Source organism: Amblyomma americanum, chromosome 1 (assembly GCF_052857255.1).
Source record: "Amblyomma americanum isolate KBUSLIRL-KWMA chromosome 1, ASM5285725v1, whole genome shotgun sequence".
Taxonomy (NCBI): domain Eukaryota; kingdom Metazoa; phylum Arthropoda; class Arachnida; order Ixodida; family Ixodidae; genus Amblyomma; species Amblyomma americanum.
In genome coordinates, this window is record NC_135497.1 from 220,199,318 (window position 1) to 220,226,733 (window position 27,416).

Consider the following 27,416-nt stretch of genomic DNA (forward strand, 5'->3'; position numbering starts at 1 on the left):
GTAGGAGCCGTGTCACCTTCCCGCTTTCTTGTTTTATTTTGTTCCCATAGATTACGCAGCGGGCTACTTCTCCCTTTGCTCCATTCGGCACAACCAAGGAAAAGTTGTGAGGCCGCCGCAGTTCGTACAAAGATGCCGACGCGCGAGTGATTAGAAGACGCAAAGGCGAAAATGAAGAAGGCTGTGGAGAAGTTGTTGGCCAAAAAGCAGGGAATGGGGCGGGGTGTCAATAAAAAGACTCGAAAGCTTTCCCGTATCGTCATGTGACAACCTGATAGGATAAGCAACTTCACGCTGTCTACGCCTCAAGTTCACGGTTGGCGCAAGTGGGCTTAGGAATGTGAGGCCGCCAGATTGCGTGGCTACTGTTTAGCTCGTGCGAAACATGACGGCCGGCCAATCAGGCAAACACGTAGCTTAGTCGTCGCGCACTGGACCGATTGTATGTGTACATCGACCGTGTACAGGTCACTGATTTATGGTCGCTGCAGAAACAAGAACTCAAGCGCTATAAGAATTTCAATGCAGGGAAAAATCATCCTGGCACTGAACTGCATTCGTTGTCTTACAAGATGTTGCGGCAGACCGAACGAAAAAAAAAATTTACGCGACGAACCAACTCTTTTGGCGGTTGGATGGCGACGCATGAAAACCGTTCAAATAATTCTGACCCATCCATAAGAGACATGACGGAATATGGACCAAGGATGGAACATCGGCAAGGGCCCAATGTACAAAAAAAAATGTAATTCTGGAAAGACGTTCGCTAGGCTAGTTGGTTTTCATTTGGTCAGATGCGTCTTATAATCAATACCAAAGGTTACATAGGAACCACTAGCCGATAATTTTATTGTCCACCTCTTCTTGTGGAAGTGATACGATAAATAACTATAACACAAGCATTCATATTTTTTGCCATGTTGTCTGTCTCAAAGATCTCACATGTTAACTGAGTACGATTTTTCCTGAAGACGACAGTCTCCAAAACGTGGCACACACTCACCGTCCCTGTAATGCAACGGAAGATGACTCGCGCATGCGTTCAACGTTGCACTTACATTCACGAAGCTTGTCATTGAGACACCTTCTCGTCTGGCCCACGTAGCGTTTGCCATATGTCAGGGGCGTTTGATATGCAGCTCCTTTCGCACGAGGTGCGAATAAGTTCTAATGCTTGTTTTCACAGTGAGGTACAGCGCTAGCGGGGGCCTAATTGACTTAACAGAGTTTCGACAGCGCGTATGGGGCTGAAAAAAGCACTTTTGCATTGACTCTAGTTCTTAAGTTGCACATTGCGTGACTGCGGGATCAACAGCATTATTCTCATTCCTCAGTTTCTTAAGAAGGCATTCGGCCACCGAGACCAGAGGATTGGCCGGCAGTTTCTTGCCTAAAACTTTCAACAGCGGCATGCGGACATGACCTGTTTGGGGCGTTCATGAAGCACAAAATTACAGTGGACCTTCTTAGCTGATTTGAATGAGCATGATGAAGAGAATTAAGGGTCTTTTCCTCTCTAGAATCGAGGGCTCAACACGCGTGGTCTCTTGAACGATTTTTTTTTAATTAGGCAAGTGCGCCACAAGGCATAGGTACAGAAAGGGGGATGAGGGTATAGGTGAAAGTTGGAAAGAGTAGAGGTCACTTGCGCTCAGAAAGCTGCAAAGCTGATAAGTATACTGATTGTCCATTGTACAGTTTTTGTAGATTTCCAGATAGCGGATCGTGCCAACTGCAACCCCTTTTTTTTTAATCTGCGATCAACGTTTGCAAAAAAAAAAGAATTAATGTTCATTTTCGGTAGCCATTGTCTACCGCTGCCGCAAAATACTAACGCACATCATTTGATTCTGTTTCTCTGGGGACAACTATTTTTTCATCAGCGGCTGATTTCAGCACAATTCCAAACTGTTAGCTTGGCTGGTGGATTTTTTATGGCTGATGTGCGTTAGCAGAACATTAGTCAGTCAAGTTTGAAATTGGTGACCGCGATTTTTCAGGCCACTTTGAAAAGAGCCCACGTTTCAGCGAATGCCACTGGAGCCCTGAAATGGAGAGCTCCACATGGACGGAGCAAACATCACATCTGAACCCTCAGTAAAGCTTCTCCTTCTCGTTCTCCTTCTCAGTCTTCCCTCCAGCTACGCATAACATCGACGACTTCTAATACCTCTTGTCTCAAAATCTCTACTGAAGGGTCACCCGGCGTCCGAATCGCATCGCCTGCGCTTTTCCCGCTTGACATCTGTTTTGTTTTGCTTTTGCAGCAGCACTCCGTCCTTTCCCCTGTCCTTCTACGACGCGACTCGGCGCTGTGCGACTTCCCTTTGCTTTTGGTAGCTGCACCAGACTCACGAGTTTTCTTTCTTTCTCTCCAGAGGGGCTTTCGCTTGGCTTCCTCTGTTCACCCCTATTTCACATATTCCGGAACACCGAAATGCAACGCCTTTGTCGGGAACCTTTCGACCTAGTCCACGAAACTTGCAGCTTCGTCCGTATACGTTCCTCGGAGGACTGCCGGTGCCATCTTATCTGATAGGCTATCTTTCTTGCGGCACTGCAGAATTGTAGCCGTTGGAGTCTAACAAGATGATAACAAAGTTTAATTACATTTTATTTGCATCAATTACACCAATTTTACCGCGTCCTTTTCAATGCATCGCTAAATATCCGGCGCTATCAATAACTGCACTGCGTGGAGCCTGTGCTGATGGTGGTTATGTATCATGGTTGTGCCGATCGTCATCATACCACGGTCGAGGGCTCATGCAAAAAAAAGCAGTTTTTTATACGGGCCAAGCCAAGAATAAGACAAAAATATCTGAACACAAGGTATGTTCAACGAAATTTCATTGCTTATATGTAGCACGAGATGAGTATTGTTTGTGCATCGAAGCAGACAGCTGGGCGGTAGCGAACCCACGACCGCCGCATGTGACGAGTGGTGAATGTATTGAAGAAAACAAGAGCGAGAACACAAGAGCGAGAACACAAAAAATATCACTGCAGTATGAAATTTCTCGCTGCTGCGTTTCAATTAGATCGCAGCCAAACAGGCCAGCAATAGGTCACGCTAAATAAGGCCTTCCTCTAATCTAAATACGGCACATACTGTCCACCGTTCCAGTGTCGTTGTGTTAGCAGCAAATGCGCATAACAGCGTCGACAGTATTTTCCAGCGCCGCGCATAGTCATATATGGATTTGAAGCATCTTATCAAAACGCAGGCGCCCTGTGAAACATCCGTTAAAAGTGCTGGCAGGCAAGCTACAGATATATTCGCTAATGCTGCTGACGGCACCAACAACGCTATCTGGGATGTCTGTTGTGCAGTGTGCAGAGTGCGGAGGGGGGGGGGGGGGCACGTTGCTTCTCTATATTAAAGAAAGTAACAGAACAGTCATTGCGCTCTAAAGATTACCTTCTACTGTACAGCGAAGACCGGCACGGTGGCCCCTCTGTCATGGCAAGAAGCATGAGTGAAAACAGCGGCAAATCACCTGCTGAGGCTTAATCATGAATTGATGGTCGTTGTAACCTGAAACTAGACATTTATGACGTTGCCATTTATTTGACCAAGAATTTCAGAGCACAGCTAACTAACATAAACGACTTAACGGCGCAGTAACGCTTCGCTCTTCTACTGCAACTTATTTGCTTTGAGAAAGTGGTGCAGTGTAAGACGTACGCGATGATTAAGTAGACAGACGGTTCGAAGGTAAAGCTCCACCTTAGAGTATACTATACTGTACCCGCGCAGGACCTGCAGGAAATCTCTTACTCCTTTAAGGCTATGTCGTCAAGTAGATGCTGCCACATGAAATATTAGCTAGAAAATAGGTATAAGAAAAACAGCGCATTAGCTATATTATCTCAGGTCATTTAACCCACCTTTAAATCTCTGTTTCAGATAATTTGAAGCCTCCAACCTCCCCGTCGATACGCCACAGCACACAGACACCTTTGAACGAGCCGCAACGTTATCTAGTCACTCCCAGAGAATTTTTCTCAGAATGAGGCCAAATGATGCCGCGTACACTCGAGTAAGGGCCGCGCTCATGTATGGGCCGCTGCCCTCACCTTGGAAGCCGCTAATTTGGAAAAAAAATTGATGACGGCCTAGCCCTGCTAGGCCAGCATATACGTAGCGTAAGCGCGGCGACATCCGGTTCGGAAGAGTTAATATATGAAAGGCACACATTCACTCATCATCATCATCATCATCAGCCTGACTACACCCACTGCTGGGCAAAGGCCTCTCCCATGTCTCTCCAATTAACCCGGTCCTTAGCCAGCTGCGCCAACCCTATGCCCGCAAACTTCCTAATCTCATCCTCCCACCTAATCTTCTGCCGCCCCCTGCTAAGCTTGCCTTCTGGAATCCACTCCGTTACCCTTAAGGACCAGCGGTTGTCTTGCCTTCGCATCACATGCCCAGCCCAAGCCCATTTCTTCCTCTTGATTTCGACTAGGATGTCATTAACCCGCGTTTGTTCCCTCCCCCACCTATCATTTTCCTCTCCATGACTCGCTGTGCTGTCCTTAACTTAAGCTGAACCCGTAGCTCAGTTGGTAAGAGCACCGGACGCGATATTCGGAGGTCGTGGGTTCGGATCCCACAGGCGGCATGGTTGTTTTTTCTGCTGCTTTATAAGTAATTTTCTTTAAAGGAAATTGATTGGTACTAGAAATTTAAAAAAATAGAAAAAATTATCCTATGCACCTGGGTTTTCGGCGACTGTTGGTTTCCTTAATATATATATATATATATATATATATATATCTTACAGTATTTTGACATAAGGCTCATCTACACCCTGATTCCGCAAAACCTGTATGACTGCTGATGTTTCCACTGAGTCAAATGCTTTCTCGTAATCAATGACGGCTATATATAGGGGCTGGTTATATTCTGCGCAATTCTCTATCATCTGATTGATAGTGTGAATACGATAGATTGGGGAATATCCTTTATGAAAGCCTGCCTGATCATTTGGTTGATTAAAGTCTAAGGTTGCCCCGACTCTATTAGCGATTACCTTAGTAAATACCTTATAGGCAACGGACAGTAAGCTGATCGGTCTGTAATTTTTCAAGTCCTTGGCGTGTCCTTTCCTCGGAATTAAGATTATATCTGAGTTCTTCCAAGCTTTTTGTACGGTCGAGATCATAAGGCATTGGGTATACAGCGTGGCTAGTTTTTCTAGCAGAATCTCCCCTCAGTCTTTCAACATATCTGCTGTTACCTGATCCTCACCAGCTGCTTTTCCCTTTTGCATTGCCCCTAAGGCTTTCTTTATTTCCTCTTTCGTTACTGGCGGGATGACGCATTGCTGTGCGCTGCTATCTCAATTATTAACGTTCTAATTACATTGGTTAGTGTATAGATTTGTGTAGAACTCTTCGGCTACCTTAACTATCTTGTCCATATTGCTAATGCCATTGCCCTCCTTGTCCCTTAACGCATACATCTGGTTTTTCCCTATGCGTAGTTTCCTCTTCGCCGATTTTAGGCTACCTCCGTTCTTTGGAGCATGCTCGATTCTCTCCATACTGAACTATCTTATGTCGGATACTGTGCGCTTACTTAGTTAAACCTTGAGTCGTCGTGGCGGAGTGGTAGGGTCCCCGCCTCAAGCGCCAAAGGGCCTGGTTCGATTCCCAGCCGCGACACAGAGTTTTTTTATTCAGTGTGTGTGGGTTGACAAGGCGGTTATTCCCGTGTCCAGTCTCGTGGTTGGTTTCGTTAATAATAATAATTATTAATATTCATCCTCTGGAAACCGCACAACGAAACCAACTACGTGACTGGACACGGGAATAACAGCCTTGTCAACCCCCCGCACACTCACTGAATAAAAAACCCTGTGTCGAGGCTGGGAACCGAACCAGGCCCTTCGGCGCTTGAGGCTTAGACCTGCGAGGCGCGCATGGCGGCGGCTCCGGCGCGCCAGATGTGCGCTTTGTGATGTCACTGCTCCTGGCGCATGCGCTGCACGGCTCTCCAGGAGCCACGCGAAACTGGTCAACCTCGGCCACTGTAGCTTACGCCACAAAACTGGGGGACAACTATGCTCCGCGTTTAAGGGTATGGCGCGATAGCGTTAATGTGTCCCGGCAGGGGCTCCTCTTGACCACGCAGACACTTTCCATATTAAGGCCGCCGCGGTGGCTCAGTGGTTATGGCGCTTGGCTGCTGACCCGAAAGACGCGGGTTCAATCCCGGCCACGGCGTGCCCGACTTTCGATGGAGGCGAAATGCTAGAAGCCCGTGTACTCTGCGATGTCAGTGCACATTAAAGAACCCCAAGTGGTCGAAATTATCCGGAACCCTCCGCTACGGCATCCCTCGGTTGCTTTGGGGCGTTAAACACCCATAAACCAAACTTTCCATATTATGTGAAAGATCACACGACATACGTATACAGCCTCGCTTTGACTACACTGCAAGAGCGTGCCTGCGTGACCTGTGGGTAGAGTGTCTCTCTCGCAACCTGAGGTTGAGGGGCTTGATATCAGACAAACTGCCCCAATTTTTCTCTCAGCGCAGTTCCTCTACATTACATACTTATTTTTTCTCATAACTTTTCAGACATTTTGCGACCTTCTAATCGCCAGTATTCTCCTGTTTTAATGACTTCAAATGCGCCGCTTCACGCGTGTGGCAAGGCGCCTTTTGACCATTCCGGATTTTTCACACACAACAACCAACACGAAAGCTGGCGGATTTTCTGCGGGACGGGACACTTAAATCTATCGCTTCAAAAATTCGCAGAGCAACTACGTTTCACGTGCGTGTAAATTTCTTTGCGCGGTAAGCTCCCGGCAGAACTGCCAGATCACGACACCTGCGCGCAGCTATCATTAATATCATCCAGCATGCCACTCTACGCATCTCTGCGGTGGTGAAGTGGTTGAGCACCTGCCTCGCATGCTGGAGGTGCAGGGTTCGATCCCCAGTGCCGCCGGGTACCCACCGGTGATACAATGGGTACAAGCGTTCCCCTGGTCTGGTGCTCGGCTTATCTGGGGTGAAATGCTTGAAAAATATGTCCTGGACCCCACCTCGTGCGATGAAAGCTACCTTGTGTGATGGCCGGCGTTCTTTGGCCATAGGTGGCCTTGCGCCATAAAAACCCATGATGATCATCTTCGCAGCTGTGTGCCATTTAAAGCAAATTCAGACGACTGCCCCCGGAGTGGAACGGCCGACAACAAAGCGAGACGAACAGGACGGCAAAGAGGAGCATAACTTCATCTCATCTGCCCATGGATTCTGCTAAAAGTGCGGAGAACTGGGCCTAGTTGTTTGCACATCATTCATGCATCCAACGCGCTGAACACTTTTCAGACGAACACGCAATAAATGACACAAAGCGCTTTGTGTGTCGGATAAATCGTTTCGTGTTCGTCGGTAAAGTGTATAGCACGTTGCATGTTTCATTTATTCTGAATTCACGACACGCAGCTTCCAGGAAACTGTTGTTCAATTTTGTGAAGGCACAGGAATTTCGAATCCAGTGCATCGAACCGAAGATCACTCCATTTAAGGATGTGGTCAGGAGCCGAGCCCGAGCAGCTGCGACTGTGACTGCAGTGAAGATTCATAAAGGAACCTGCATCTAGGCGCGAGTTTTAGTGTAATATTGCAGGCTGCAATAAAGTAGTTTCCCCAGAATATCATTTCGAAACTGAGTTCAAAAATGGAGGTTTCGTGTAAGGGCCGCACCTCGCCAAAATCGCGTAAAAGACGTATGGCCCTTAGTTGAGCCTAAACGGCACGCGTGAGCCGTAACTAGGCCCTTCACGCCAGCGTTTCGTGAAAGGCGGCTTATGCCTACGAACGACAGCCCCTCCCGTAAAATAACGCACAAATAAGGCGATCTCTGCCGCCCCGAACACCGTGGTAAGGTCAACAATCAGCGAGAGTACATGCACGCCCCCAGCACTTGCCAGTGGTAGCCTGGCACAGCGCACGAGCCCGGATGCGCGAGGCCTACCGCCAGCCGTTCCGAGGGGCGGGCGCTTGTCGCTCGCTCTTCACCCGCGCCTCGGTCGAGGCCGGGTATTGAGGTGAACGCCGGCGGGCGGAAGTGTTTGGCGACGGCGTCGCATCGCCGCGGCAGCAGCGCAAGAGCAAGGCGAACATGAGAAACGACGCGGCGGCGCGGCTTGACAGGCGCACCGGCGCGACCACTAAGTGGAAGCGCGACGAGGATGCAGGCACAACACAAAACGCAGCGGCGGTACTCGCAGACGGACGAACGGGTAATCCCCGAGCCGCTATCGCGAGGGGGCGCGCACCTCGCTTCGGCGGGGAAAGGCGACCGACAGACAGGCGGCGCGACGGAAGAGCACCTCTGACGCTGAAAGAAAAAACGGCGCGATTCGGCAGAAATTCAGAAAAACGATGGCCCTAAAGAAAGATGGAAAGGGATGTTGGGGTGGGGAGGGGGCGCTGCCGCCAAGTGGGCGGGTGTCGTCGGCGCACAGTTTTGCTTGCATGGCGTACAGTAGGCTGTTCTTCAGAGAAGCAGCGTGCGGGGAAGAAAAACAGGCACGACAAGACAATGAGCGCAGCAGGGGTGGCGCTACATATGAGTCGTACACGTCAAGCGCAACGGTGACGACCCTCGCGTAACGGCACGCGCAGCAGGAGACGCGGTTGCGTAACAGCCGCCGAGCGGGAGACACTCTCTGGCTCGTTCGCGCGCGCGCTTGTCGACCCTCCGGAAACATCGCCGGAACTGAAAGCAATTAAGAAGCCCTCTTCTTAGAAGTGCACAAAGGGAGGAGAGCGATAAGCCGGAAATGGAAACGAAAGAGTGAGATCAGGAGAGGAAATGCATTCCGCAGGTTGCCGTCTACGGTTCGCAGTGACGGTCGCGCACGCGGGCACGATGAACATTCCACGCCAGTAGTATTTTCGGGCGAGAGGGTGTCCCTCTGAATCGCAGCCTCCGCCAACCCTCGCGATTGACAGCGGTTTAAACGGAAGACGGGTCTGCTCTTTTCCATTTCATGCCGCCTTTAAAAACAAATGGATTAGAAACAAAAAGAAAAAGCAGGCGTAAGAGTTGGGAGCACAGAAGATGCAGTTTCAAGATCGAAAGGAAGCCCGTCGCTCGCGGAAGATCAAAGAAAAGCAAATCGTGTGGAAACGTTGAAGCTGTGTCTTAATCTGCAGTGTTAAATATTCAGAGCATCTTCATTACAACCAACCAAAGCGGATATCGAGCCACTCGCACTGCTCAGCCCGCTTTTTGCTACAAAGCTGTGCATGTGCAAGCAGCGAAGTAGTGACTGCGCTCATCCGCTGTGATTAAAAATTCGGTCGGAAACGAATTTACTTTCATCGGCCCACTTCTTTGTTTGCTATATATTAATGATATGCCACGTTGCATATCCGTTAAAAATTGTCTTTACACTGATGACTGCGTCCTGTATCATAGCATAAACACGCCACTTGGCCATGAATTGCTTAACGACCCGTTTGCTAAATTTTGTAGGTGGTGCAAGGAATGGCAAATGAACATTAATTTCTGCAAAACATTTTCTATGTCCTTTTCTGGACTCCCATCTCCTTACCTTTTCACGTACACTTTTCGCGTTCAGGATTAGAAAGAGTAACTGAATTTAAATACCTCAGTCTTCATTCATGGTCATGTCACGGTCGAAACATACTGATCTCTTATGTAACAAGCCTCTTATGTAACAAGCCATCGTACATTGAGTAAGGCCCAAAGCATACCAAACTGCCAACATATACAACACTTCTCCGCCCCATCCTTGATTGGGGCCGTCGCGGTGGCTCAGTGGTTATGGCGCTCGGCTGCTGACACGAAAGACTCGGGTTCGATCCTGGCCGCGGCGGTAAAATTTCGATGGAGGCTAAATTCTAGAGGCCCGTGTGCTGTGCTATGTCAGTGCACATTAAAGAACCCCAGGTGGCCGAAATTCTCGGAGCCCTTAACTACGGCGTCCCTCATAGCCTGTGTCGCTTTGGGACGTTAAACCCCAATAAAAACAAAAAAACACATTGGTGATTATGGTTGGATCATATGGAATACTAAGAAAACCGATATTATAATCAGTTCAAAAGAAATCAGTATGCTTCATCTTTCACATCTACGGCCGAGATTTATACAGCCTCAGGTCTTACAGCACTATCACCTCGCCGCCGCCTAAGATGTTTGAAGTTTTTGCACACACTGATTCATTCTCAGCGCTTTCCTCCTGTAAACAATTATTTGAACTTTAACAAACCTTCCATAACTAGAAGTTCCCATAGCCTGAACCTTACCCCTTTCTTTGCCGCAATGAGACGATCAAACACAGCTTCTTTCCCGTACGGCCATTGAACTCTGGAATTCGCTGCCTGGAAACGTCCGCTCGCTACCCATTGAAGAGTTTTGGCTGCGATCACTTGTTAGTGACATTTTTATTGTCTTCGTGTTTTACACGCTTGTATTTTTCTGAATGACTTTTGTTCGCTTCTTGCCCACTCCTCCAATAGCCTTATCGAAGCTGCAGTATGTATAATAGATAAAATAAATAAAAAATTCTATCTCGAATGGTGTCAAAAGGACACTTCAGCGAATATAAACCAGTTTCAACGAAGTAAGCCTCCACTGATCTATACTTGGTATGCACACTACTGGACTTAAGGAAGCGGTTACAAAAGCACAGAACAGAAATGAAGCAGGCAAACGACACACGCACTTTCAGTTTTTCCTTTTTTATTTGCTATGCTTCCGCTGCCTTTAGTCACGAAATTTAGTAAATTCCTGACTCCGTATGCCCTGTGGGTTTCCGCCTGAGTCAGGCGTGAACCTCTGTGTTCGTGCATATTTCGGTGTTCTTGAAATAGATCATTTTGATTGCCAAACTCTTCGCCACATCGGGGCCCACTGAACTCGTTCTTTATTCAACAGCGATTATATCCGTCAGCTGCCTTCCTCGAAAGCGGCGAAGCTGTCTCGATAAACAAATCCACAATTAGTTTATGAGGGGAGAGGGCTGTTATCTGCCAGCTCATCCCGCTGTTGGCCTCTGCCCAAAAATTTGCGCAGCCGTCAGTGATCCATTTGTCCCCTGGAAGCAAGATGCGAAAGTCTGCCGACGCAGTAGCAAGAGGTGTCTTAGCAAACAGGGCTGCTTTGCTCACATTGAAGCAGCGCTACCGAGTAAATGACCAGATCGCGGATACAAGCGCCGAATTTCGCCCGCGCTTTCTGTTTCCAGAAAGTACTCGCTCCTGATATATGTCAGCAGCAAGGTAACTGATTCAACGTGGAGGTTGAGGAAGCTAATAATGTCGGTAGTTTTCTCAAAAGTACTACAGTGAATTCACAGGCGGTGGAAAGCCCAGCTTTGTCGTCGCAACTCGTCCGAATCACGAGAGCAAAAAAAAAGAGAAAAATTCGCATTCATTTTCGCTCTCACAAGACCCCTTAGTGAAGCGGCAACCACGCGTGCGGGATAATCAGAGACAGGGATCTATCTGGATGCGAGCGCAAGACGGATGATGAGGAGAATAAAACGTCGTTTCCCAACATCGTTTCACTGTACATTCTTATAACCAACTTCACGTATTTTCACAATCTTTTCCGCCCCACTGCCACGCTGCAACGTGAAAAGCGTTTGGAGCTGTTTCTACACCGTCATTCACAAGGTCATGAGGTGCTTGGTGCGCGTACTTACTTACAAGGAGGAAAGCTTTCCTCCTGTCGCACATCAGGCACAACGTGGTGAAATAACTTGAGTTAATGGGACTGCCATGCCATGTTGACACTACCGCGTGTGCGGGAAAAAAAGGCGGAGGGTGAATAAGAAAGGAGGAATGGTAATGGCGAGGCTGTTTGCGAATCGACGGAAGGCGCCTGCCGTCTGAAGCGCAAACACGATGAGCGTTCAGGCCTTCAGACAAGGAGCTTCGCCTACACGCTCTTGACGTCTCCGGCACTTCTCTGAAGGACAGCCGAATGATTGGTGCATATATCTAAAACTGGCAGTCGCAACAATTTCGTCAAGAGATGTCTGTCTGTAGTTTTCTTTTGGTTTTATTACTTTTTTCCCCACAAAACCCGGCGCATGTAGCGCTCAATTGCGTGTCCAGACTGCACAGCAGCTCCCCGTATTTTTGAAATGGAAGCATTAATGGTATTTGACGGCTGCTTAGCCAGCGCTTCTTTGCGAGCTGGTATACGTTGCCCAGCTCCTTAGAAGACGGGCGGATGTGGATCCCGTAACGAAACGACATTGGGGGGACACGACGCGAACATTTCCTCGCCATTTGAAAAGTGCCTGAAGCTTGGTTGCGTCTGTAAAACACTACCGTTTTTTTTTTTACATCGCTTACGCTGTTGTAATCAGGGTGCTCGGCGATTACGGCGTTCGGCTGTACAGCCGAAGATCGCGGAAACTAATTCCGGCCGCATTGGCCTGCTTTTCAATGGGGCAATATGCAAAAATGTCCGTGTTCTGTGCGACGTCAGTGCGCCGAAATTAATCCCGAGCCCTCCACTACGGCGTCTTTCATACCCCATGCTCAACATCGGGCCCACACACCACGAGGTAGATGCGCTAGAGAAAACAGAGTCACTGGCTCTACAAGTATGCAACGACAATCCGCTGATTCACCGCGCTTATTCATGATCATTTCCGAAAAGCTTCAGTGATTCAGGAGGCCAAAACAGGACTACAAGCGCAGCAAGAAGAGGCATAATCGTTCGCAAAGCAGATGGGGTACTGAGAAGCAGCGCATCGTCCCTTAACAACGTCGTTGAAGTGCTTATCTGCCTCCCAACGGCGGTAGCGCGCGTAGCGACCGCCAGCATGGCCTCAGGCATGCGGGCCGTCGCGTGCAAAACGTACAGCATCGCGAAATGCGGGATACTATCCGTCGGGCCCAGCTCGCATAGGTGACCACGGGGCTTACAGCTAACGCGACCTACAGCGGGACTGCGGCCATTTCGAGAGACGCAGTTTCCGCGCCCAAAGAGCGCGGATAACAACCTCCGGCCGGTTGGAAATGATCCCACTGCATGCACTGCAGAGGAGCGTCGTGAGCGTCGTTACGCACGCATAAGTCATTCGCAATAGCTCGTTTACCGCACCTTCGCATGGGCACAACCTCCTGCGAGTATACCTGCCCCTCACATAGGCACTCTATAAGCCCGTGTCGCGAGAGGTAAGCCGCGTTCCACGAAGCGTGCATGGCGCGGATAGAGTACGGGTGTGCATACTTATATGCACACACTGCCGTCTTGGTGCGTATAGTGCATGGGGATTTTTAATGAAGAATAAATGTCAAATGCTAAAAAATTACGCCATGAAATAAAACACCAGCGCAGCTGTGCGGTTAAAAGGAAACATTTCCAGCTTTCATCAGCTCGATTTCTTGCAGGCCGCTTCGGATTGTGATGTATGCATGGTTGTCTGCGCTCGCGTCCGAGCGTGATGATGACGCATATCGCACATGCTTGCCGGCAGTGTTGACGGATCGGGGCTAAGGGATCTTTCCTCCGCCCGAGTGCGCGTCCGTTCGCGGACAGCGGTCGCAGCGAATGTGACGAGTTGGGCCGGTCATCCTGTGCCTATAGCTGTCAACGCCCGAGCTACTGCGTTTCGAACGCGACCTCTGATGCCGACGGGCTGCGGCCGTGAAAGAACAGTGCGCCGCTTCTGAAGGAAAGCGACGCATGCACGGCTTCTGCTGCTGCTGCTGCTGAGCCCGGTGTGCCCAAGACTGCGGGCTGGCCAATGTTTCTCATTCCAGGCTGTTCGTTCTCTTACTTGCAATCCCCAGAGGTCTCGGTGCGAAATGCTTTGCTCGGTGGAAAATTTCGCTAGTTGTTTGGCATCTGACTAGGCTGTCATCACACGGATGCCCACTTGTTGAACCGGTTCACCTTGACGATATCTGGGGCACGAATATAGACATTAAAAATAGACATACTACAAATGTTGCTCCGGTCGCAAGAAACTGGTTCTGATTATTTTACACCGCGGTCGGAAGAGCCTTTTATACACTGAAACTTAAGCAGGATGCTCGTTTTCGCCTCTTGTCGACTTTATACCGCACCTTTCACAGCTTGGAAACTAACTTCAGCCACGCTGCAGTGCCGCTGGCGCTGTACAAATGAATTATTTCATACTGTGCATTGCGATGGTGCCTGAGTATAGCGGTTTATTTTAGCACTCATAATATGTTTGCCTTTACATGTAGCATAACTACAAGTATACAGGCCAGAAAAGTGCGCCGGGAGATATGCCAGAGGGCATTCACTGCCTCGTTAACAGAACGCAGCGCATGCAACACTGATGAAGCTTGACCGCATTAATACAGAGCAATTAGATTAATGCGCAGTATACAGAGTGATACACAAAGTAATACGGAGTAGTACGCAGAAAAGTAATACCAGTAAATATAGTATTTTATTTTATTTATTTGGGATATACTGCAGTTTCGGAAGACCAAGCAGGTGGGAGCATGCAGATACAATTTTTTACATAGCAGTGCATTCAGAAGCATACCTGCCGAAAATATGAGACAAGCCGCAGATTTCGCCAGTTCCTTTTCCTTCTAATTTCACGTGGCTAGAAGCGCAGCTTTTATGCTTTCAGCCAGGTTCGGTTCGTTCACTGAAACGACAGGTGGTCATCACAACCAGATCTCGTTGGTGTATGCCGCCTCAAACAGCCTGCGACAGCCATGGAAATCAAGGTTGCCATCGATTGGTGCGCGGAGAAACTAAAAGCAGGCGAGAAAACGGCAAGCGACCAGGCATCACGATATAGCTAATTATGTATAGATCGGCTTTAGGGAAGCTCAGAACTGTACATCTCTCCACTTGCCTCAGAAGGAAATCTGCATCTGAGAAATTTCTTGTTTTTTTCGCTATACCCATAGACCTTTCGAGCAAGAGCTCCAAGAGCTCCCAGGGCACTGCCAAATTGATCGGCGGTCTGTTGCGTGTACCTGTCGCTAGCACAGTGTAAGGGCAGTGGGACAGCTTTTGAACAGTCCATAGGAGGCGCATCAACATCTCCCTCACCCAGTGAATAGTTCTGTAATAAGTAAAGGTACCACAAAGTACGTTAACCAACTCTACTCGTCATCGCTTACATTACTTGGTGCTAGTTGCCCCACCACGTATGCACTGCCTCATTCAATTTCACTGAGTTGGACCTACTATCTTATAGCTATGCGAGAAATCAACTACGCTACCGAAAGTTTTACCCCCTTGGGTTACAAACGCTTACACCTGAACGCCTTTCTTAGCTTGCTCATGGCGACTTCAACTCACCAGTGTTAGCTCTTCCCAGCCCTGATATGATCTCGGCAGATTGTTTATTTTTTTAAAGCGCACTTACATATACACATTTGAAATATGAACAAAATCACGCAAACCTTTTTCTGATGAACCGTAATATATAGGCTGACTGACACTGCTAATGCAACGATTGCTCCGATGAGACACATGGATTATTGTACGGTGTCTGAAGCAGTCTCTCGATTGCATGTACAGCAAGCACACTGACCCGCAAGACATCGGTGTCTGCTGTGCGGTTAGCCGACCAGTGGATGCAAGAAGCCATTCAGAAAGAACAACGACTGAAAGCAGTATTACTCACTCTTCCGCGGCGCATTTTGATGGAGTGAGGTTGGAAACCACCGTCATGAAGTTCCGTTTATCCATACCCCTCATAGAGTAGGGGATGATAGTTAGCTTGACATGAAGCAGGGGTATAATTATTGGCAGCTCATGGAGGGGACGGCTTGGGGGAGGAGAGGGCTTCCTTGAACGCTCTTGCTCAAAATATCTCCCCGCCTCTCCTACTCAAGTCTAGAGTTTTCAACCCCCCTCTCACTTTTTCTTAAATCCGCTATTGACGTAAAATCGCGGCAACATTAGAGAGTTATAGCATAGCGTGATCCGCGATCCGCTACCGTGATACACGTGACACGTGACCACATAGTACGCGACACGTGACCACATAGTACGCGACACGTGACCACATAGTACGCGTTGATTGGTCTCAACGCGGTAGGTGCGCACGCAGATTATGGGCGCGTGGCGCCATCTGGCGCCCTCAGGGCGTTCTGCGCACGCGCAGTGGCGCCTCGCGGAAGCGGTTCACGGTAGCGGACCGCGCTATGCTATAACTCTCTATTAGCTGATCGCTGCGCCTGCCGTATTAAATCCCCAACTTCGTCGACCGGCCCTTGGCGAGCTCAACAGAATTCAGTCGTCAGCCGCCTTTAGACAGCAGTTTCTGCTCAGAGAATAATGAAATGCGTCTCAGAAATGGGAGCCGTACCGTGTGGCACGGCCCGCCGCGCTTCGCTGGTTTCCATCTGGCAACAATCGTTCCTCTCGATTTTAAGTGCACCTAGAGGTTCCCGTGCGCTAGCAGGGAGCTTCACTACGTGGACCTGGAGCAAAGGAATATTTTGACAAAAACGCTTCGTCGACGATGCAGTTAGGGGTCGCGGTTATCGTGCGGGTTTTACTTATCGTGCTTCAATATAAAGCACCGGAAAAAAAAAATTATACGCAGCACGCACGTACCGCGCACATTATTACACTGCTTACACTGTTTACTGCGCACGCTTTGTACATAAAGCGAACTGGAGTTATTAAAGCGCTGTGCAGGTATTATACGCACGTTTCATCGTCAGCTTCCTCAGCATAGGAACAACTGGCGACGGTCAGTGACGATCACAAATGGGAAAAGACTAAAGAATCTAAACTGGCGCAGGTTGTCAGTTGTGCGTGAGTGTGTATGTGTATGCGTGTTCTGCGTGCATGCGCACGCTGTCGTGACACGGTTTGCATTCTCAGGACATACGCAGAAGCATTTGCCTTCCTTCTTTTTCATTTTATTTTTGAGTAACCGCTGCTATCCCGCGCCTGAAGCGATCAGCCGTTGCCTGTAGACGTTTTGTAAACGAGGGTTATTTTTTCGCCCCGGCAGGTTTATATCGCGACCGTTGGAGCGTGCAATCGCATGTGGGCAATTTGTGTACACAAGGTATACGGGTAGCAGCGAACAACAATTCCGCGCCTCCCGACTCCCCCCCACCGCCGCGTCACTCTTTTTCTTCTCTGCAGCTGTCCCTTCGCCCTCCTCTTCCTTTTTTCTTCGTCTCCCCGCGTTGACGTGAGTGCTCAAGTTCGGGAGGACCGACCACACGTCTCGCTGGGCACTCAGCGGCAATAATTTCGCTCGCTTCTTTCCCACTTGGGCCGCCTGCCACTCAGCTGTCATACGCCTGTCCCAGGGCGTCCAGATGGAGCGCATCTGTGCGTGGCAGGCAGCGCTTTCTTGTGCGGTACGAGGAGGTGATTATGAGGAAAGGAAAGGCGCGCTAACTGTCGAGTTCTGGGTGGACACCTTACGGACGCAGGGAGGGGAGGGGGGAGGCGACTGAAAAAGAGGGAGAAAGAAAGCTTTTCAGGTGCCATCTTTGTCAAACGTGTCCGGCCCATAGGCTCCACCGTCGAGCCGTGGAGCAGGGCACTTAAAGCCCCCCCCCCCCCCCCCCCCCCCTGAAACTCCGGAACACCGCTAGGGTTAGAGATCTGCTCACCCTCCACGGATAAGGAGCCACACGCGTGTCGTAAGCGCCCTCCTGCAAGGCTCGCCAGCGAACTCCGCGGGCATGCCAACACGCATGCGATCTGGACCGTGGTGTAGAAACTCGCCACCTGCACACTACTGAGACCCATTTACTTCTCTGCGGCTTAGATACGGACTTACACGAGGGCACATAACGCGCGTAATCTGAAGGATGATAGGCAAGTCCGATAGAGAAACCAGAAAGGGGGCAAAATAAAAGTGAAACTGTAGGTACGAAGAAGACAACGATAAGAAAAATCGATGACGATGTTTGAGACTGCTGCTCACATTGCGTTCCTCTCTTTCGCAAGTCGTGTCACTGAGTGATCTCTCAACGTCAGAAGAAAAGATATTTATTCTAACCTCGTTTACAGCGTCAAGAGAGGCCTTATTGAGTCCTATATTTCTCACTAATAATTTGTTTTGTAGGCGCTGCGTTTGCTCGGGTAATAATTACTTCTCCCACGATCTTTTAAGTGTCACATACACCAAGAGAAAAAACATTTGCGGGCAGCTCTTGCTCTGACTTTCAACTAACACTTTATTTTGAAAAATGCGTACATACCAATGACCTCTACAAAACAAGTGGGTAACAAAGAAGCCGAAACTTAGACCCTGGGCTCCGTGCGCTGGTATGGTGGCGCCAGCAGCGACCACATCGCCAGCGCCGCCTCGTGGCACTCTCCGCGTTAACCGGACGCTCAGTCACGGCTGGCCTCTCGAGGGGAGAGCGCGCGCCCCCCTCGAGACTGGCTGTGGTGGCCCTGCGCCTTCCTCCATGCCCGATGCGTTCGCGTCAGCCTGGTCGCATAGCAGACGCGCACTGACCGCGATGCCATTCTAAGTTAACGCCTGCTTCTCTGCTGATTTCAACGCACTGAAAACCTTGTCGCCACCGCTGCTACTTCTAGTCTCAATTGCTTTCAGGTTTGGCTGATCACCTATACATGGCTTGCACTGACGTCGTAGCTGGGAACCCTGGGATACTGTTCCGCCATGTTGGTGCAGTCGCAGCGGCCGTGGTGCACTTGATGCAATTCGCGCGTACGGTGTACTTCGACGGCGTTGCGATGGTTATCTGCGCTGTTGTTGGATGCTCCAACCGCACTTGTTGGGCGAAATCAACAAACACAGACTTTTTTCGTCTTCCAAAGGTCATAGAGCATCAAGGTGACCGTACGAAAGCTTTATGCGCGAAGCGACGGGAGGTGTGGCTGGCTCGTATAAAACTTGCCGATCTCAACTCCGAAAGGACGGGCATACGTGTTTGCGGCGCCCACTTCGTAAAAGGTAAGTCCGTTGCATATGCACAATGTTTATTTAGGCGCATGACGTACAAGCATAGCGGAAAATCTCATTTCAAACAAATTTTTCTTGCATTTTGTAGGCAGACCATCAAAACTGTGGGAGGAGACGGACCCGGACTGGGCCCCTACGCTTTTGCTCGGCTACAGCGCTAAACATGGTGATCCCGGTCGCCGCACTCGCGCGGCAAGACGACGGACCCAGAAACGCGCGGCTCAAGCGGAGTGTCAGGCTGAGGAGTCGGCAACAGTGGAGGCTACGAATCCAAATTAACATTGGACACATCTCTGCGAAGGCACACGTCACTGTCGATCTTGTCGCGCTACCGGACCGTCGAAAACGGCAACAGCGATGGCTTGATCAGTTAAGGCGGGCCATAAAAACTGCGCGACGCGATAGGCGACACCTAAATTGTTGGTCGGCAAATCTGTAGCGAGCGATAACAATCTCTTCACTCGTGACCGTTTCTTTTTTGCGCAATAACTTGTTGGGTTTCCAAACTAAGATAAACCAGCAACGGTTCTTTTCATATGCCCATAAAAATAGAATAACTCGTGATTTAATCTGAAGTCGTCCAGGTTCAGTACATATGAAGAAATGAATCACTAGCCTGACAGTTTATAAACAGTTCTTTTTAAAACTTTACTGAGTGATTGCTTGCACTCAGTCACTTGTGGATTTAATAACCGTTATTTCTTTACTCTAATCCTTACAGAGATCAATGCCCTGCGGCTTACCTCTCCAAGTAGAAGCACCTTGTCCCCTTGCAGCTGTTTTGCCGACAGTCCCTTCACCCAGCCGCTAGTGAAATAATTATGCGCCTCGGTGGACTTAAACGCCTTCATTTCTTCAAGGGTCAGAAAGCTTGCAGAAAAAACAAGATAATTGACGATGTCACCGTAACAAATCTCTGGAAATATGTCGACATCGCTTGTTGTGTCCGTTCCCGGCCGCAGCATGAACGGGTCGATATTATCGCAGAGACGCTCTTTTTCCGCATACCGAACGCGCTCCGACCCCGTAAGATCTAAGCGGTAGGTAGCGTCTAAAGGCTGCTTACTGAGAAGCGGCGGAATGCCACACAAAAGGCAACAAAATTGCACGTGTTACCACTAGCGAGGAAACGCGTGCGACCCGCACACCACCGACTCCGCACAGACTGCACCAACATGTCCGCCGCAGCGCGCGCCGCCGGACGTGACGTCACATGCAAACCATGTATTCCGAGCAACCATGGTTGTGTTGCAGTCCCGACGGCACTGCCATATCCGGCAGCGCAGTTGAGCTTGAAGTCTCTCATGGACACAGATAATGAAATCAGATATGTAACTTACATCCAATGTGACATCCACTATGTGAATGGTCGGCTAGAATTGCGAAGAGCGCAAACTTAATACACATATATATCAGATGACAGTGCTCTACATCCTGCACGATCGACACTACTTTACGTTGTGTATTCCTCTCAGAGAACCATAGCTCTAAGCATAAAAAACACAAAGGGTTTCTTGGTAAGTACCCCCCCAAGTTAGAGGACTTTTATTTCAGGAATTTCATGAAGGCACCAATTGCATGAATTATTTTGATCGTATTTTTCTGTCCGTTAATACTTAACTCTAGAAAGGCCGCCGCGGTGGCTCAGTGGTTATGGTGCTCAGCTGCTGACCCAAACGACGGGTTCGATCCTGGTTGCGGCGGTCGCATTTCGATAAAGGCAAAATTCTAGAGGCCCGCGTACTGCGCGATGTCAGTGCACGCTAAAGAACCCCAAGTGCTTGAAATTATCTGGAACCTAATACTATGGCGCCCCTTATAGTCTGAGTTGCATTGAGACGATAAAACCCCATTAAAATCAAAATATTAATTCCAGAAATTAAGAGTTTAGCGATGTTGTGAAATCCAAGAAATATATATATATAGAGAAATTTGAACCACTCCCTTTTTATTATTATTCGTCCTCAGAATTTTATTCGATCCCATAAATGCAACAAATACAAATACAAAATTTTAAACCACTGTAGGAAATAAAATGATGCAAAAAAATATACAAACGTTTAGGTGAAACAACGTGAAAGACGACATAAGTACTCCCAGAAGTACGACGTCGCTCGCACAGTATAGACACGCACGAAAAAACCCCCCAAAAAAACTAGAAACAAAATTGACACGCTGAACCACAGAGGAGCATAACAAACGAAGGCTAAACTTCAGATGCTAGCTCCAAGAACTTCACCGTAGGCCATTTCCTGTGACTGACTGAGCGCATTCCTTCCCCCTACATAAAGCAACTCCTACCAATGATAGCACGTTAATAACACCCCAGTCAGTGTAAATTCTTTCTCAGTTAATTTAATTCCACAGTGCACTCATTTCCAGCAGACCCTCTGAGCATGAGCGAGCATGCACGATGTCCAAGACAAGCGCTAAAATATACCCTGTACCTTGACTGCAGTGTTTTTATAGATGTTATGACATTGGGTAAACACAGCACTAGGTAGAGCACCCACAATTATTCAAGTTTGTTTTCGCCTTCGGACGAAACACTTCACCGCTCGCCTCGCTCGCTGCAAACTGAACCAGAGAGCTACGTTGGCTGCGTCCGCCTTTCGCCACCGCTGTTAACCAGGTGGCGCCACTCGCGCGCGCCAAACTGCAGCGCACGGAGCCCATAGTTTCTAGCGTGCTGTCACGAAGTACATCTCGCTAGTGTAAAGCACACCCACACGCGTTGTCTTGCTTATGAAATAGGCTTCCAGGAGCTCCCATGAAAACGTACGCTTGCATCTGTTCAGTGATTAATGCTTCAGACGATGCCTAGAATCCGCAGGTGAGGCAAGGGCCACGTAAACGTACTCCCGGTTGATAGATGACTGGTGGATGACTGCCTCGTTTTTGGGTTGACGCATCAGGCCCGTTTCACATGCTGCGACTGGACCGAAAATATCCGGTGTAGTCGGTGAAGCCGCAGTGCGATTTTCGGTCACTGCTTTCACATGCAACACCGACACAACGAATTCGGTCAGAGGAACAGGCAAGGTTCCTTGATGTTTGCATAGACAACCCATTATGAAACGCGACAGAAACATCACACAGAATGCGTTTATGATTTTATGACCAGCGTATTTTTAGATGCAAGGCATTATTCTGTATGTTTTGATTAGAATAAACACTTTTGCTTCCACCGCAGTAACAGTACCCATGTGACCGCACGTCGCACACCGTCTCGGCGCTCCCCAATGGTCAGTCGCAGAGCGAACACACCGACGCTGCGACTGAATTCCAACCGGACGGAACTCGATCGCGAGCTGTCTGCAACTAGACCGATGGCCCTTCCCAGTCGCAGACCGACAGAATTCGCAGTGTCGCAGGCGAAAATCGCATGCATGTGAAACGGGCCACATAAGGGCGAAGTCGCGAAATTTGATCTCGCACTCGGTGAGCGCGTCATTGCCTCAGTGCAGCTTCTAGGCGTGCAATCGCCCTTGTCGCGGTTTTGGAACGGGCTGATTATATAATCAGTTTCTTCTCTGCGGAATGGAAATAAAACCGCCATGGCGACCTTATCAGATTATCCTTACAACTGATAACTACAGCTCATTGCCATGTTCTATAAACTGCATTTGGAGGCTAGGCATTTCTCGTGTATTTTTAAACTGTTGAATGCTTCTCCTACCAAGCCAAGCTTAGATACGCCTTAAACGTTTTTTTTTTCTTCTAAACTGAAAAAAAAAATCTGACATAACACATACTCTAATATTTTTGTCATGGTGGGGGGCTCTGTTAACGACTCCGTCCAAAAACAGTGATTGGTTTGCTTTGGTTTACGGGTGCTTAACGTCCCAAAGCGACTTAGGCTATGAGGGACGCCGTAGTGAATGGCTCAAAGTAATTTCGGTCACCTGGGGTTCTTTAATGTGCACTGACATCGCACAGCACACGAGCGTCTAGAATTTCACCTCCATCGAAATTCGACCACCGTGGTTGGAATCGAACCCGCGTCTTTCGAGTTAGCAGCCGAGCGCCTTCACCACTGATCAATCGCGGAGGCCAGAAATGATGAATAATCTGAACAAATATCAGGCCAACAGTCAATAGAACCAAGAAAAGTATACGGAAATATTTATTATGGTATTGATTAGGGAAGGAAATTGATCTTTATTATTTTCTGCTCTAATCAAAATAGATATGATCCATCCCTATTCCTTATTGCTTACTTGAGTCTAATGACAACAGACTTCTTTCGTATACCAGATGTTGCACCGAAGATGTTGCGCAATTTTTAAAAATAAGCTTTTCGAGTTAGAAGAGCGCGTTTCGCCATAGCATTGTCAGTTGTAGCACATGAGAATACAGCCAAGACGGGCTGATCAGTAGGATGATTAACTAATATTGAATAGCTAACTTTAACTATTACTGTCAATCTATTTATTGAAAGGCTTGTAGCTAACCGTAAGTAATATCGATGTCAATTTTTAAAATTTAGAAAACGCAATTACCTTCGGCGCTTTGGCCCAACCAATTTTGCCTCCATCGCGCCGAAATACATACGCTTTCGAAAAAACTTGCACGCAAAACAACCACTCCAATGCCTGTAACTCGTCGAAAAAGCCAAAGTTTGTTGGGCCATAGCGCCGAGGATAACTGCGTTTTCGAAATTCTAAACACTGATATCGATATCACTTACTGTGGGCTACATGCCTCTAAATAATTAAGGAGATGAACAGTAGTGGTTAGAAGTTAACTACTCAATATTAGTTATCCAGCCTCGTAGTTACCACGCTTCAGTAAGAGGGTTAGGACTGCGACAAGAAGAGAGGGCAGGAGACTTAGAAACGTAAACGACATAAACGTCTTTTAGTCACACCATATTTCTTGTCCTGACTTGTTCGCACAGTCCTGCTTTTTTATTGAAGTGAACCAACTAGCCCGCATGAACGTTCTACTACGTCTTAGTCGTATTCTGATGCATGCGGCTATAACGCTTATAATCCTATGCCGAAAAAAGCGCTCTTCTAACTCAAAAAGTCTGTTTTTGAAAACATCTTAGGTGAAACATTCGGTATATATCCTAGCAAGCCCCTCATCATCCCTTTTCTTGTCTGCACAACGAATAGGCGTCACGCACGAGTCTATGCACATGCTATGACGCAGAAAAAAAAAGTTGTTTAAAGAAATAAAAGTAGATTTAAAAAATATTGAAGCATAAGCACAAATTTCGTTAGCGACATGCATCCCGAATGGAATTTCGAAACTGCTCAGCGCCGCTTTCGTCAATACGAGGCTGAGCAGAAGCAAGTAATCCATCAAGGGGCACAGAGTAATGCGCAATTCAGTCGCATCGATTGACTCATTCGATCGATAAACCCGTTTCCTTCCGGCAGCTGAATGACACCAGAGCTAGTCTTGGTTTCACAGCATTTTATTATTCGCTGAATTTTTAAATTTTAAATGACAAACGGCTCATGCATTAGCGCCAAAAATGTTTTTTTTTATTTTGTGTGTGTATGCGCGTGTATGTATAAGGAACTTCGCCTTGCAAAATCGGAGCTCTTCGAGAGTGGAAAGCTGTGTTGTAGCATTATGCTAAAATACGGGATGCAGTTGCACAGCCTGGTCAAGTTCAGTGGCGACAGCCATTCTTGAACCACTTCTTTTTTTGTTGTTGTTGCCTCCAACAACCTAGGATCAGCTATTTCGTTCAGGACTATAAAAAGCGAAAAAGATTCTTGGCAGCGCCAGATGAACCTCTTTTTGCAGATAGGGAACACTAGCGGTTTTCCCTGCTTTCTCTTCAGTCTACATTCTTAGTTGCGGCTACATGCAACTTAGCGGCTGAAGGACAGAAGCCCGAGATTTCTGCGACAGCACTGGGCTGGATAATGACGAACGGGGCTCAAGATTGCATAGGTTTTGAAGAGTGCGCAATACAACGAGCATACTAGAGGTACCGTATCAGCATTGTAAAAGCACTTTTCGTAACCCCCCGACTCCACATATGCTTCAATAAGAGGCGCTGCCTATGAGGCGCCGCCGTGGCGTTCGTGTGAGTCTGCCCAGCTTCTGCAACGATGACGAGGAAGTTCGCGGGGAGTGCCTGCCATGGTTCCTTTCTGGGGACGTCACTTTCGAGCAACAAGAGGCCAGAGTCTCTGTCAAAAGTGCTTCTTTCTTGGCCGTCAAAAGCCCCTTGGTTTAAAGTACAGATAATGGTGTGCACTTTCTTTCATGGTGAAATTCAAAAAGACGTAATAAATACAAATCTCCGCAGAAGTGAGAAACGCAATAACAGCAGCCCCGTTTTGCACGGGGCTTCCGACTGCACGACAAGATGTAGTTGAGACCGTGACACTTTGGAATATTGGCGTAGTTTTTTCCCTTTCTCTCACAGGTGTTCGGTTATCCCTGAACAGCAAGCTGCAGAGGGCATGATCTTATAAAGCATACGTGCGTTCGTGCCTGCATGAAACATTGGTTTTCGGGTCACAGGCCTTCTTCTAAAGCGATAAAAGAATGTTAAGGAGAGCGAGCACCGACTTCACTTTGTTATTCGCAGCATCGCTTAGCATCAAGATCAGTGCCATTTCATGGCACGATATCTTAGGGTGAAGGCTCAATCAGAGGCAGCATCTACATGTTTGAATGCAGCGATAACATCGGCAAATTGCCTACTGTAACCGCGCACCTTGGAGCTCTGCCCATACAATTCTGAACGAATGTGCATGGGCTGAAACGAAGAAGAGAAATAGGACCGAGTGACTAGTGCACTTCGGCCACTTCGATTTAAAAAAAAAGAAAAATCACTCCGAAGAATTCCATTTCGTAGGCTTCGTGCCCTCGAAGAAGAGAATAAAAACAAACGCTTACACTTTAGAAGAGTCAAACACGCAATGGCACTCTCATGTAGGCTGGGAGTATTTGCGCGCTTCACTCTTCAAAATATTTTTCACCTGAAAGAACAATACCTGGGGAAAGCGTTCATCTAAAAGCGCTTTTTTTAACTTTTTAAAACATTTTTTTTTGAACAGAGAGTAAATAAAGAACGCTGAGGTAAAAAATATTTAGCAATTGGAAATTCCGTTGGACGACTAACGCTTCCAGCATCAGATCCGCCTTGGACGACACTATACACCAGATTGCTTCTAGTAGCAGTGAACGCGGCTTAGTGATAAATTTCAGCATGCGCCAGAGTTTGCGAATTCGTGATCGGGATGAAATTAGTAATTATCAAGCCGAAATTCTTTGGCACACAAAAACACTACGACAGCGCTGTAAATGGCGTATCTGCGGGCAGACAAAGAAAACCTACTCTATGGAAGTGTGAAATACATGGACACGAAATGCGCACTCGTACAAAAGGACAAAGCGATTTGCCCTGTGTACAGGTATGTCTTTCGTGTCCGTGCATTTCGCGCCTTCAAACATACCAAGTCTACCAGCTTTCAAAGTTGACGAAAGAAAAAAATTTCCAGCGGCTGTGGAAGCTGCCTCGGAAATGCCGAACGGGCTGTCGCGACTACTTACTTTGCAGTGCCCATGTCTTGAGTTGCCGGATGGCGAGGAACATCTTGAAGTAGGCCGCCTGGCACTCGGCTGAAATCTCGGCCTCCGATCCTAGCCGCACCAGGTTGGGGAATAGCATCTTGAAGAAGGACTCCACGCGTGCCTTGAGGCGTCCCTCCTGGTCTTTCCACTGGCGACGGGCCGCTTCCGTCTCGTTGCTGCTGTCGACCCCCAGCTGCAGCCCACGCGAGTGCGCTCTCGAGGCCACGTCCTCGCCATTGCTGTCTTGGGTCCGAATTTCCTCGGGTGCAGCCGGTAGCGAGGACTCCGCTCTGCACTTCTGGGCCCACAGCGTGCAGCACAGCAGAAGCGTCGCCCACAGCGTCAAAGCCGTGAGGCAGTAACGGCCTCTCCTGTTCATGGTAGCCGGTTGCACGTGCGGCTTTTGCGGTCAGCGTTCGCTTCTATTCTACCGGCTTTCCTGATATGTTTGACGACGCTAGGAAAGACAGCGTTCTGGCTCTGGTCGCAACGGACACGTCACGCGGCGGTTGGCGTGAGCACAGCGGCGATTCCGGAGCTAAGATAATTCACCGCAACGCTCGCTGCATGGCACTGATTAGGCTAGGTGCAGGTAGGCAAAGTCGCGTATGTTGTCCGGTCTGTAGGCCTGGCACGGCAGCGGCCCACCGCTGCGGCTGATCCAGAGCGGAGGCTGTCGGGAGTGTGCGGTCACAGCGGACGGAGGATGCCGGAGAGAGCTGTCGGGAAAAGCCGGATCGCGCTTGTGCGGTGCCAAAGGCTTTCCCTCCTTTTTGGACGCGCGCGCGAGGCGTACAGCGAGAGCCGCGCCCTTTCCCCTAGCCGACACAGTTTTCTGGCCGGTAGGAAGGCGAGCCACCGTGTAGGCAGAAGCGTTGAGTAGGGGGGGGGGGGGGGGGGGGGGGGGAGAGGGAGTGGGGGTGATGGGGCAACACCGTAGA

General features: G+C 48.6%; 1 protein-coding gene across 1 annotated transcript in view; it reads right to left on the reverse strand.

The window, feature by feature from the left end:
* LOC144114645 (nose resistant to fluoxetine protein 6-like) overlaps window positions 1-27,186 on the reverse strand; it is a 73,882-nt gene extending 46,696 nt beyond the window's left edge. Inside the window, exon 1 of the mRNA XM_077648513.1 lies at window positions 26,455-27,186. Coding sequence (XP_077504639.1) covers window positions 26,455-26,854 — 400 coding nt within the window. The 5' untranslated portion in view covers window positions 26,855-27,186. The remainder of the gene's footprint in view (window positions 1-26,454) is intronic.
* Between the last annotated feature and the right edge of the window lie 230 nt (window positions 27,187-27,416).